This window comes from Diuraphis noxia, unplaced genomic scaffold, assembly GCF_037042655.1.
Source record: "Diuraphis noxia isolate RWA-SAM2 unplaced genomic scaffold, SU_Dnox_SAM2 contig0002, whole genome shotgun sequence".
Classification (NCBI taxonomy): domain Eukaryota; kingdom Metazoa; phylum Arthropoda; class Insecta; order Hemiptera; family Aphididae; genus Diuraphis; species Diuraphis noxia.
The window spans coordinates 9,777,158-9,791,741 of NW_028301712.1; the positions used below are offsets into that span (position 1 = coordinate 9,777,158).

General features: G+C 26.5%; 1 protein-coding gene across 3 annotated transcripts in view; it reads right to left on the reverse strand.

Annotated features, from left to right (window-relative positions):
- LOC107170636 (ferlin family C2 domain-containing myoferlin misfire) overlaps nt 1–14,584 on the reverse strand; it is a 158,114-nt gene that overhangs the window by 108,929 nt on the left and 34,601 nt on the right. For all 3 annotated transcript variants that reach the window (XM_089220312.1, XM_089220310.1, XM_089220311.1), the window contains exon 2: nt 11,031–11,077. In XM_089220312.1, the coding sequence (XP_089076438.1) occupies nt 11,031–11,077 (47 nt within the window). The remainder of the gene's footprint in view (nt 1–11,030; nt 11,078–14,584) is intronic.

The following is a 14,584-nucleotide window of genomic DNA, read 5'->3' on the forward strand; positions in this document are numbered from 1 at the left end:
GTCCACGTCCACTATAAGAAGGGTCCACTATTAAGAGGTTATAACTCCTATTAAGTGTATACATTTTTGACGGGGAATTTAAAAGTGTATACTAATGGGAAGGGCCCACTATTGAGAGGTGTCCATTAATAGATGTTTCACTGTATATTTTATGTTAATATTAACTTGTATTAAGAGGACGCTACACCCGCATGTGTTGTCTCCGTCTTACAAGTGCGTAACATTACAAAAACTGTTTCGCGCGGGAAAGAACCGAGAAAGATACAGTTATAACTAAGAAACGAAATTTTCACCACATAAAAAGGAGAATTTTGTGTGTGAAATATCGTTTTTATTTTTTCGATATTAGAACTACAAAAAAAGTTATTCATGTTTAAAAAACACAAAAATTAATATACTATAAAAAAGAATTTTTTTTTTGTATAAGTGATATCGAAAAAATAAAAACGATATTTCACAGAAAAAAATCTCCTTTTTACGTGGTGAAAATTTCATTTCTTAGTTATAACTGTATCTTTCTCGGTTCTTTCCCGCGCGAAACAGTTTTTGCAATGTTACGCACTTGTAAGACGGAGACAACACATGCGGGTGTAGCATCCTCTTAAACTATTAAAGACAAAGTAATATTATATATAATTGTTAAATATTATTTCTGGTTGCTTTAAATGGCATTTCAAGAACTATAATTAATCTAGATTCTCAGTTTATACAAAATAAACTCTATTATTATAATGCATAATATAGTAATATAGTATTAAAGACTAAGGTAACGATAATTCTTGATGATGAATATGAAAAACTAATTTACAAATAATATTTTTTTTTTTTTATTAGAAATAAGCCTCGGCTGCGGAGGCCATTGGCTGACATAGTTTACATTGTTAATGATAATTGTTGTATACACTATTTACATTATTTACAAAAACATTACACATATTACACATATTACAACATAATAGATTATAGTTTATTAATTAGGTTGGTCTTGATTAAAAAGGACATCATGCGGCTAATGTTGTCTGGGTGGAGGGCTTCCGATATAATATTTGATACTCCAGCTTCTCGTTTGTCCGATTCGAAGGAACGGCATTCAGATACGATGTGTTTGATAGATAGAGGTGTACCACAACTGGCGCAAATGGGTGGGTCTTCTTTCTTCATCAAGTACTGGTGAGTTAGCTGCGTGTGTCCTATGCGCATTCTATTTATGGAGACTTCCATCTTTCTTGAAAAATCAGGTGGGGAATGCCATGTGTGAATGGTGTTTTTGATTTGGTTAAGTTTAGAGGCGCCTTGTTTCCATTCCCGTAGCCATAAATTGTTTGCAATTGTTTTTGATAAGGATCTGGCGTCGTTTAAGGTAAAACAGTTGAGTTTAATAGCGTCAGGGGAGGTTAATGCTTGACGAGCTTTTTCGTCAGCTCTTTCATTACCCGAGATTTGATTGTGGCTAGGAATCCAAATCAGAGTGATTGAGTGGCCTGACTGTGTAAGATCGTTGAGTTGGTTATGTATTTTCCTGGTGATCTCATTTGGGGTGATGGGGTTATCGATACTTCTTAACGTGCTTAGTGAGTCGCTTAGGATTACTGCTTTATGTGTGTGTGTTGTTTTAATGAGGTCCAGGGCAAAGGAGATTGCCACAAATAATATTATAAAGGTAGGTAGGTATAAAATTAAAATTTTACAAATACTGTATTTTGTATTTTATCACGATATCTTTTTTCATGGAGCACTAAATGTATACATTTTGAAATTCTTCAAAAACTGTACTAACGCAAAGTATTTATAAAATTAAGGTTATCTAAAATATAGATGAGTACACTGAATAAAAAAATATCTAGGCGTGTATAAAATGTTATCCATTTTAAAACAATTACTTTTCTTGAATTATCGTGTTGTGTAAATGAACCACACAAAAATAAACGGTGCATTTAAAATATGGTTTTTGATACGAGTCTACCTTATGAACTATATAGTTTAAGGATATTCTTTAAAACTTCTCTCATCTCTAAACACAAAATACTATGAAAATAAAATGGTGCATTTATTTTCATTTTCCATTTTCACGCGTGAAAGAACGAGTAATTTTGTATTTTGTTTTATGTGTTTCTAAAAAATACACATAACTAAAAAAAAATCATAAAAATAATAAAATAAAGAACGCATCGATTTGCTGTATTCATACGTCTATGCGCTGACGTTATATAGGTATTATACGGAAGTTTTCGATACAGAACATCAAAGAGATTGTATCGTTAATAGTATGAGTTGCACACGAGACGAACAACAAACGAATCATAGAAAAAGGACAGAGTTATTGGAAATTGGTTATCATTTGTAAGTTTGTAACATGTACATTTTGTATCGTTATTCGCTGTACGTTTGTACATTATATTATTATTTATACATAGTTTTGTATATTTCATATAAAGTCTATACTCTTTGCCAGTGGTTTTGATACTTTTTTCTCGTAGCCCAAATATTATATTAGCTGTATGTTGATGTAAGCTTGCAGTATACTTTCTGCGAACAATAATATTTTGTACTTCTCAATAACAATTAGATATATACCTCTAAAGTCAAACGGACATTACGAACTATTTACAACAGAATATTACAGTAAAAACTTGTATTGTTTTTTCCAAGTTGTTATTTTACTACGTAGCTTTATTACTATTTCTTGAGAAATAGTTATTATTTTTAATTTTATATTATTTTTGCGTGTCCGAAAAAAAGTTTGAATTCTCGAAGCACTACTTTTTGAAACACTGCTCTATAAACTAAAAAGTAAAAACTGGATTTATTACAATGAAATGTTTTTTATTCCATTTTCACGGTATTTGATAATTTATAAACTAACAAAGGTATACAAGTATAATTATTCATAAATGGTTTTCCTATAACACCAAACAAATGTTTTAAAATAATGAATTACGATTAAATTACAATAACATTTACTACATTAATATAACATCGATATTTCTAACTCCAAGTAATTGATATATTATAATCATGAATATTGTTTAGATTAAATTTTTTTAATTTTATATATTTATACCAGACATTGGAACAATTAATAATAACGAGTTCAGGATAAAGCGAATTCAATGTTTCTGATTAGTTTTTCATTAAATATATATATATTATATGTATATATATATATTTATTTATTTAGTACGTCAGTTGATTTTCTTAAATAAAGGTTTGAATATAATAAATAAAATAAACGATTGTGTTTTTTTTAAATTTTTTTTGTGATTAAAAAATCCAATAGCCGAATTAACTGTACCCTACTGTGTATTTAAATTAATCGCATAATAATATTAGATTACATCATGTAAACATAAAATAATGAAAAGGTTGCTGTACACAACAATATAAACATAATAAAAGTAAATTTAATATTCGTTCCAATTCGATATTTAACAAATATGGATCTATAAACTTATTAATACATACGATGAATAATTATTTTTAAATAATCAACCATGGAATTCAATGCATGTCCTATATTCTAGTTGTTTTAATTACTCAATTAAATCGAAAATAAACAAAGAATAAACCATAAATGACAAGAACTTACTAACAACTGTATAATATGTGTGTCTATCTAGTTATATGTTATTTTAACATGTTTTATCTTATATCAGTTATATCCAATTTAAATTGATTATAAAGTACATTTGGTATCACTACTAATATAATTTATATTGAATATTTAGCATACAATATGTCAACTCAGTTAATAATAAAGATGTCCTATTGAAAACATTTATAAACTAATATTTAAGGGTATGACAGACAAAATTAGAAATTAATCATTATTTCATTTTAGAATTTAAATTTTGCATATTGTAAATAATAATGAGATTAAATGTATAATGGGTATGGTTGAAATATTATTTTCGATCATCAGACGTATTTAATAACTAATAACTAGGGTTTGAGATTTAAAGCAATTGCTTGATTTTTTAGCTTATGATAAAATCTGACATATAGTGCGATGGAGTGCATTAATGTCATGCTACAAAGATATTTGAAAATATATGACATTTATAAGTATCTTTATTATTTATTTTTATGTTTATATTTTTGGATATTGTTAGTTTTTTTTTTTTCTATCTTAACATTGAGATGAACTGACATCAAGTAACTATTAAAAAAAAACAAAATTTTTTTTTAGTCAGTCTCAAAAAAATATACTCAGCACAAGTACAAATATCTAATATTACATAATAGTATAAGAGGAAAATCATGAACTATTTTGAGAAAAGACCCGATTTTCGTTATTTTTTTCAAGTTGAGTTGGGTTACCATTTTTTATATATTTTTATTATTACTTTAATGTTTTTAAGTGCTTTTACTTTCACGATTTTAGCTTAGTCATTAACCCTGGTAATAACTAACGAGAATGAAAATTAAACATAAAAACATTATTTTTTAACAATTTTAACCATACATAGATTTCAATGATAAAAATTAAATTAAAATATTTATCAGACAACTCATGTTTAGGAAATAGATCTTAAATTCTAGTTGAAAGGTTGAAAATGTACATCCTATACAAATTATTTTTTTCATAGTGTTTTATAGTTAAAATGTTAAAAATGTGTATGATAAAAATAATTAGTTTTAGGTGTTCCAAAATGTGAATCTTAGATATTTTAATTTAGTTTTATTATTGTTTTAACAAATTAAAACTACTTCTATTACACTGTGAATTTATTCTCAATAAAATATATGGTAACATTAGTTATATTATACAAATATTTTAAAAAACTATAGTGTATTTACTCTTTATTGATCAAATCTATTTTATTTATAATTTTGGTATATTTTTTAATGTTAATATTTAATATTTAATACAAAGTATTATTAAAATCGAGTATGATACTTATAAGCGCATTTATTTGAAAATTGTTAACTAACATATTTTATAATATATATTTAAATACCATTTCTTCTAAATTAAATTCAAAGACATTAGAAGGTTGTTATTTATTTTAAGTTTAATGCCATTCGCATGGTTTAACAATATTATTATTGGCAAGAATTATTTTCAACATGCAAAATAATACATTTCAAACGTTAAATTTAATGCGCTCTAAGGTTGTCACAACATGATCATGTTCTCCGAATTATTATATAACGTAAAATTTAGCCATAGATATTATTATAATCCTCATTAGAGTGAAATAATTCTAAGCGGTCTAAATAATTAATATTTAACACGTATCGTATAAGTCTCGTATTTTAGTAGCAGCTGAATGAATTTTCCAAAATCGTTCTATGAAACACTAAAACGTGGCATTTTGCTTCGGTTATTTTGAACAATACGTGGAGGTGGTGCGGCTTAAGTTTACACGTAAATCGTCTACCGATGATTTGTAATAATAATTTATAGTGCGTTTCGATTTCCAAACACAACAACACAACTGCAGGCCGTGAATTTTCGAGCGGATGACGTCCCTTACACGATTTATCATCCCATTTCAGCTATACCGGACATGAACGTTACAGTTCAACGTGACCGCATATTGTAGGTAGGTAGGAAGGTGTACGTATAACAACCGAGATATCAACCTTTTTTTCGCTTTCCAACACTAACAGCGTTGTTGCTTTTTTTCACGCGGAAGACACGAAATACCTTTTAAAGAGTAAGGCGGAATTCCACTCAAATTTAAAAAAAAGGTGATAGATGAACTGCACTTGAGTAAAAAATAGGTAATAACTGAACTGCACTTAAGTTATAAGCAGATAATGTTTGAACTGCATTCATGTTCAAAAAGCTCATTTCCCTTCCCACCTACAGGCTTAGAACTAACAATGATTTTAATCATTGGCGTGGTTAAAAATTGGTCTTTGCATGTTAACATATTATATTATATTATATAACATATTTATTTATAAAAAAAAAAAAAAATAGTTAAATATTTACAATATTTATAAATTATAGTATATAATAATATATTATACAATTAAAAAGTATAAAAATAATTATTAGTATGCTGATTATTGCGTTTAAAGCAGAAAGAGAAGTTATTGTTTTACAAACAATTAAATTAACTTTATTTTTGAACACTTTATTTCAATACCTTTTTTTGAATTCAAGTTCACGGTTCGACCATTTAATTTAGGAAAAAAGTGCAATATTCGACTATCTCGTTTTTAAAAACTCCCAACTCTCAGTCAGTTTGTCACACATGTATGTACATAGATACCTATTACTGTATATAATGTAGTATATATTTTAAATGTACGGGAGTACCACACTAATATTATTTTGACATTCTATATCATATTGTACAAGTTATGCCCATCATTTTCTTGGTCGATATTATACTGTATAAGTATGTATTACATTATTATTACATATTTTATTTATTTATTATTTTTTATATATATATATTTATATAATATATATAGAGTAAAAATAAGACAACATCCTGAACCCTGAGTCAGTTTCATAATTTTATATGCCATGAATTTTTATTACAATTCCATCCAGTTCACTAAACTTAGAGTGCTTAAAGTACTATAATAATAAGCTATAGGTATATCTATATAAAAATTCGATCGATATTCGTAATTTTGTATATTATTATCATTATACGAGTATTTCAGAATAATGTAATATGCTTTGGGGCAGCAGGCCAAAATATTGATGATTAAAAAAAAAAATACATTCATAATATCATACATCAAAAATATTTTTATTAAGTAGTGATTAGTCATATTACGATTTTTCTTTTTTTAGCAGGTACTGTAAATTTAAATGAACACTACCTGATAAATAAAACTAATGCATTCACTGCAGCGATCACTCAGTGATAATATTGTTTTACTGAAATAACCTACATAATCTTCCGTTGTTAAAATGTCGTGAAAAATAAATTATTTACTACTACTACGTAGTACGTGGCTGATACATCAAACCATCTCGCTTACATAATCGGCACGTCCCAAGTAACTGACTCACATCATGACCGTATACGAGTTTTTTTTTACTAATCCTTGTGTTTTATACTCGCAGTATAGTTTTTTTTCCTCTAACGATCTTCTAAAGGTAGGATTATTTTAGGCCAGCATTTAATTCATCAGTAGGTATTCATTAGTAAATTACAAATAGTGATAATATAGATAAAAATCTCCTGATAGTAAATCTCAAACACTGGCGATAATGATTTTCGAAAAATAAATCTTCCAAAATTCAACTAAGTGCTCCCACGCCTATTTGCATGCATATTATTGTGGATTTGTCCCAAATTATGAATACTAATACGGGAATACTTAAAAGTTAAAACCATAATTTATTGTTTTATTATTATTATTGTTATATTATATTGGGCGAATGTAAGTTCCTACATGAGAACTAGCAGGTAAAAAAAAATACATAGGTATGTTAGTTTCTACACAGAAAAAATTGGTACACATGTAAGTTCCTATACTGAATATATTATTATAAATAATTTATAAATTATAAATCTAAAATCGGTTATATCATATGATAATGCTGTAATACATTTTAATATGATTGTTAAGGCTCTAATCGCAAAATATTAGTTAAGTAATTTTATATTAATTATCAGTAATGAAAAAACATAAATATTTGATGTGTCGAAACATCAAATGTATAAGTTGATCGTTATAAATTATAATTTATCTTCATAGATTCTATAGTATAATAGGCACTATGTATAGCGATTGAAACGTACATTTCATCACTTACTCCACACAATATATTCTTTTAAATATAATTTTAACATCATTAATTTGATAACTTATTATACAGTTATAATATTATAAAAATGTAGTACATAAAAATATTTTAGATTTTGAACGAAGTGAGGAATGTATTGATTTTTCAATGATGTATGTTTTTTTTTGTGTCCGTCATTACGTTTTAGAGTAGAAATAATGCTTCGATTTTGACTTTAGCCTCTCTTTGAAAAGGAAAATTCATCTAGTTGGTAATTCTCCAATAGTTTTCAAATGCGTCAGAAAAAACCATAAAAAGTAACGAAAAAGCGGGAATTTTTTTCGCATAATCAGCTTTCGATAAAATCGATTTTTTTATTTTGCTATAACTCAAAAACGAATCATTGTAAATATTTGAAATTTTCACCAAATTTTGATATTAACGTTATCTGTTTACGATTAAATTTTCAAAATATTTTGACTTTTTTAAGCTATTTATAGATAATTGAAATTATCGATTTTTCAAAGTTTTTTTTTATTGAAATAACTATAAAAAAAATTGGCCGTCCAAAAAATCTATAAAATGTATTAAAAGTTTTAATTATCATAGAAAAAAAAATAAAAAATCGTTTGTTACAATTTTTGTTTTTAAGCATTTAAAGTTCAAATGTTTAAGAAATATATCAAAATCGTGAAATGTGCATGGAATTATTAAGTTAAAAATTCATAGAATTGTTTTAATTCATATCTAAGGTTAAAATAAACCCAACACAAGGTTCTCCATAACTTTGTCTTCAAATAACTGTAAAAAAAACTCCCGAGTCAATATAGAAAACATTTTGTGAGCGTATAAAAATATATTATAATTTAAATATAGGTAATATACTATAACCCAGAGGTGGCCAAACTTTTTTTACCTAGGGCCATAAAAAAAGAATTTTTTACCACGGGCCATAAATTTTTTTTTTACTTTTAAGTCATCAGACTTTTAGGTATAGCTATATGCATATAGCACAGTAATATTACGACATGTTGTATTACTATATATTGCTATACTACTAATATAATACTAGTTTCTACAGCCATAGTGATAGTACGAAAATTACTATTAATACTATTTAATTGTAATACTATTTATATTGTTAAATGACATTGTAACAACAAAAACGCTACGATATGGTGATACGGGATTAAATATGAAGAATGTATACTGTATTTTTTTTTTTTTTTTTTTACGATAATGTAAAATATTATACTTCTTTCGCGGGCCAGATATTAAATGATGGCGGGCCGTAGTTTGGCCACCACTGCTATAACCGATAGACTGACAAATCATCTCCATTCTGAATCGTTTTTCGTATACAATGATACCTGCCAATGCATTCAAATTTAATCCATGCATTTAGTGACTTACTCTCCATCTCTACTATACAACAGAGCGATACCCACTTCACACTTGCTCACTTTTTTCTATTAAAATGTATAGTAAAACTTATTATACTGTATAAAATATAGTATATTTATATATATAATACTTGTCTTCACCCATGTTAGAACTTACATAATATATACTTTTTTTTACCATGTAGGAATTAACGTACGTACCTATCTTCCGCCGTATAGGAACTTAAATATCCCATATGTAGGAATTAACGTATGTAATTCTATACGTGTTACTCTCGTGTTGGAACTTACGATTCCCCATCATATTAATCTACTGAATGGCCGCCGTGTGATGATTTTGCGAGTTTAGAAAATATAAAAAATATATGGAATAAAAAATTGGATGATCAAGATTTAGTATTTATATTTTGAATGGTAATCTGAGATCAGAAAAAAAAATTACTGTGTGATTTACCAAGTATGCTCATCCCGTTTTCTCAATACTTAAGAATAATAATATTATATGGAATATAATTCCAATATATGAAATTAAATACTTTCAAAAATTGTATGAACAAGATTTTGAATAACTGGATTGTTGAAAAAGAAAAAGTGGATGATCACGCTTGGTAAATCACCCTGTGATTATAGTTGATGGATATTAAATTACTGTTTAAATTCCTTTTCAATCATATTTATATTAAGGTAGGTAAATATTCAAAAATTAATTATTTATAATATTGTATACTAATATTTTTAAATGATTTTAAATTAAATAGCTATTTTAATACTTCTTTGACATTTTTACATACGATAACATAATATTTAAAATCTAATATTACGAGTATTAATATTTATGGCTATTTAAATTTGAGCTAGGTAATCATAATATGGTACAAAATAGTGGAAAATCCAATTACCGTTGACAAAGGACCACTTTTGTCTACCCGTATATTGTTTATACAAAATTTAAATAAATAGTCTTATTCTGACAAAAAAAGTTTAAAAAAAAACCTATGTAGATATTATTTTCCTTTATGATATTGGATTCGAAAACAATAACCATTCATTATATAATAAAACTATAATGTGAAACTTTTGTTTAAACTCAGGCCAGGTGATGTTTATTCTAAGTTAGTAGATGATGTTCTTTATAATTATTGAAATTTGTACCAAGCTTTTATCCCGTTAAAAATACCACCAGCATTAATAAACTCATAAATGCAGAACTATTACTATTTAGACTAACGCTGAGTTAACTGACATACGAGCAATACAACAAAGTGGGATAGCTTCTATCATAGAATGAATAGATATTACGGTGGATTTTATCATAATCTGTAGAAATTAATATAATATATCTTGAAACCTTAACGATCAAGACGTTATCGTATATATATATATATATATGTGTGTGTGTTAAAAACTTAATGGTCTTAACAAATAAAATTAACTAAAATATTTTATCATCGAATGTTAAACAGAAAATTCATTCATCAAAGCTTCAAATATAATAATAAAAAATAATGTTTTTTTGTTTATAATTACATCAAGTTTATTTCCATTACATGACACTTGCATTTAAAGTTTGTTATTTTTAAGTACCTAAGTTATATACTATAAAGAGCTTTTAAAAGCAAACGCGACATTTATAATGCCCAAAGGAGAATTAGAACATCCCAACTTTGGTTTTTATGTGTAATGGTCCTCTTTTTGATCTAAGTGCATCAGAATTTAATTTAAGTACAAGTTCTGAGTTATAAAGGTACCTCCTAAAAACTAAAATTGTACTACGTATCATTCTTCAGACGTTGTGTCAATATTATTAAATGATAATGAACGATTTTACTTTACCGTATCGCTATTATCTATTAGATAATATTAATACATTTTGAAGTCATTAGTGAACAAACTAAGTTAAATTATAATATTAAATAGATACTCACTTGATTCACCAACGTAGAATCAATAATTTCTGAATGCTGCTCAATACCTATAAACAAATAAATTCGTAACATTACTAAAGCGTATTAAATGTGTTAAATGTATATTATATATTATTATGAAAATTGAATTAATTGAAAATAAGTATATTTAGTCTTCAACGTAAGTTGAAATTTGGTTCATCTTAACAATCCAATTTACATTTAATATGAATTCGCATAAAATTATACAAACATTTTTGGCTTTCACTATACCTTACTTGTACGATTGTAAAATATATAAATTATCAAGTATTTAATATTTATAAATAATAACGTGTTTAAAACATATCAATTCCTAAATACCTAATAATTATTACTGTACATAGGTGACGATGGAATAGATAGATTAAAAGTTACTAACTTTAACAGAGGTAAAGTGGTTTTCGGTACCTAATCAAATAATTTTTGTCAAAAATATTTACCGATTTGCTGTAATAACTTAATGTATTTAAGTGTATGAGAAATAAATTCGTTAAGATTTAATAAATACTTGAAGTTTTCCAAAAACTCGCTAACTAGAATTTGTTTGATGTTAAAATGTTTTTAAATAACCAATGCGTTTGCAAACGTTTAAATACCATGCGTAAATTAGGTCAAAATCAAGTTTAAAATAGTTTCTTGAAAATAAACACAGAATAGTAATTCATAAAAATATAATAGATGATTAATTAAGTATGAATGATATTATATCAATCCATTACTATGAATTGTAATTATCACATTATTGTAGACCCAGACAAAACTTTAGTTTAATTTAATTATATATAGCCTATAAGACACGTATAATAAGGCATGTTATTTTTGAAGTAATATACCTATTAATCTTATAATATAGCTAAGTAATTATTATATAGATAATTTATATCATCGATTTCGCAGTCGTCTATATATTGTAAACCCATGGATTTGGTGAAAAATGAAGAAATGTAAAAATGTTTAAGAGACTATTATTTTTTTTTTTAACGAGGTGTTTATCACTTAATTTCAGATTAAAAATAAAAACTTCAATCTACACTAACAGTAATTTTAAAATTGAAATATTATATTAAAAAGAAAATCACGTAAAAGTAAAAATACGACGGGATTTTTTTTTCTTCAAAGAAACTCATTAATATCCAAACGCTTAGAAAACAAAAACAGAAACTCAAGTACATATTGTATACATTAATATTGAGATTTAAATAATATAAGAATATGCCATTGCTCTCTATGTTCCTTTCGCTTTTCAAAAATTTGATTGTTTTCAATCGTAGGTATATGATAATAATCGTTAAGATGTACGAGTAGTTCCTACCAAAATCCAATTAAAACTCGTAATGCAAACCACAACTTTATTCGGCAAATCTAGTTCCGATAAATGTTGTTGAATTGATTTTGTACCAATAATAAAAGCGAAAGCGTTAGGAGGAGGGACAGACTGGAGAATACAGGCAGCGAATAGAGGAAATTGGAGGCAAGGATGTACGTCGGGACTCGGGATGGTCCTAGTGGCCGAATTTACCGAAGGAGAAGAAGAAGAAAAAGAAGAAAAAATAATTTATATTGGAATAGTTTGTTTTTATAAAACCAACATACGTACATTTCAATAAATAATTGGATGACTGGTTGATCGATAAGATAGGTAAGCAACGTGTACGGCAGTAAACATTGTATTTTATTATTATTATTATTCGTATAAGATATATTATTTTTACATAAAAGTCAGAATGTGTTGTTTAAAAATCTAAATCAAGGTAATGATGATGTAATGATGACTGGGGAGATTAGAGTTGATATGTTTTTAATGATTTTATTTAAACTACATATATAATATAGTTATAGTTAATTTACCAGAAAAATAATGAGAAGTCACTATCCTATTAATTTTCGTAGAACCTCATTGTTTCATAGTAAGAAAACACAGAAGTTTCATAGACAAACATAGGTATAGCATTGAGCAAAGATACTGGTTAAATAAACAATAGATAATAATATAAACATAATTCATTATAATTTTATTGAAAATATTTGGTAAATTATTGGAAAATCAATGGTTGTTCAAAATTATCGAATGAGTATTTTTAAAACTATGTAACTATGTAGGGGGTTTCCCGAGTGCGTCCCGAAATCACCTTTTTTAAATGTTCCGAGTGCGTCCAAAATAAGGTAACACCCGAGTGCTTCTCAAAAAAAGGTTATTTTTTTTACATAGCAATGGTGCGTCTCAGTTTATTTTGAGTTACCCAGGGTGTACTACAATATTTTGTGATGCTTATTCGTGATAATAAATTATATTTTAGCTTTCACCCTTGAATTTGGGTTAGCGTACTAATTATATTAAACGGTTTTTATTTATTTAAGAAAAATTGAATTTATTTATCTTTTAGTATATCTATATAGGCTGGTGTTTAAATGCCATTCTTATCAATTTTTACCACAGTTTCCAGTGCTTCACAATCATAGCTGTAAAAATTACGTAGGTACCTATAAATTACTATAGTTGTAGATTATTTTTAATGTATTTTTTTGATTATTTTACCTATAATAAGTACCTATATTGTCTTAGGACCTAAGACACACTCGGGTTATTCATTACAATTTGTCGATAAGACTGCAAATGCACTCGGGTCATCCAACATAATGTTTTGATTATAGATGCACTTATATGATGCACTCGGGCTATAAAAAAGGTAAAAATTTTAAACGAGACGCACTCAGGATATCCCAACTATGTACGTATATTATACTACTTAATTAAGTACCAAGTATACTGTACGTTTCTTCAATTGGTTTTTTGGTTTAACTCTACAGTTATAATATAAGTAACTAATAAAAATATTACCACCTACACTAATTTTTATATTTTTTATTATAATAATTATTTCCAAACAAATAGGATTTTATTTTAGGTAATTTTTTTTTCTGCATAGTGTATTCAATATTTAATTTATAAATATTTTCTTCAAATGGATTCCATAAAAAATGACAATTTTAAACTATGATGGCTCCTGAATCACTTGTTTTGAAAATTTTACTATTATAATAATCTAAGACTATGCATAAGACAAACGATATGTGTATGTGGAATATGGGAACTAGTCATAAGTCGTGTCATCTAACGAAACAAAGTTAAAGGGTGTAACCTCTTAGACTCTAAAGTATTCCTCCTATAGGATTTGTTCAATTCTCAGATTATTAGCACATATAAAAATAAAACACATAAAGGTATATTATATCAGATTTTTACAACTTAATATTATTACTACCGAATTTATTTACTATGAAAACAAATTTTGTCTTGTGTTATTATTTAAGTATTTTATATATGGTATTGTTATTCATGGTTTTATTTTAACATTGGATAGGTACTTAATATTTCAAAAAGTGTAAACTTATTAATCGTAAAATTTCAAAAGTTTTTGGTATTCAATTTTATTTTAATGATTGAAATCCTTTTTATGTACAATTAAAGTGCAGAATTCATCCTTACTTAAAATGTTCAAGCTATTGTTGTATTTAAAAAAAAAATCATAGGA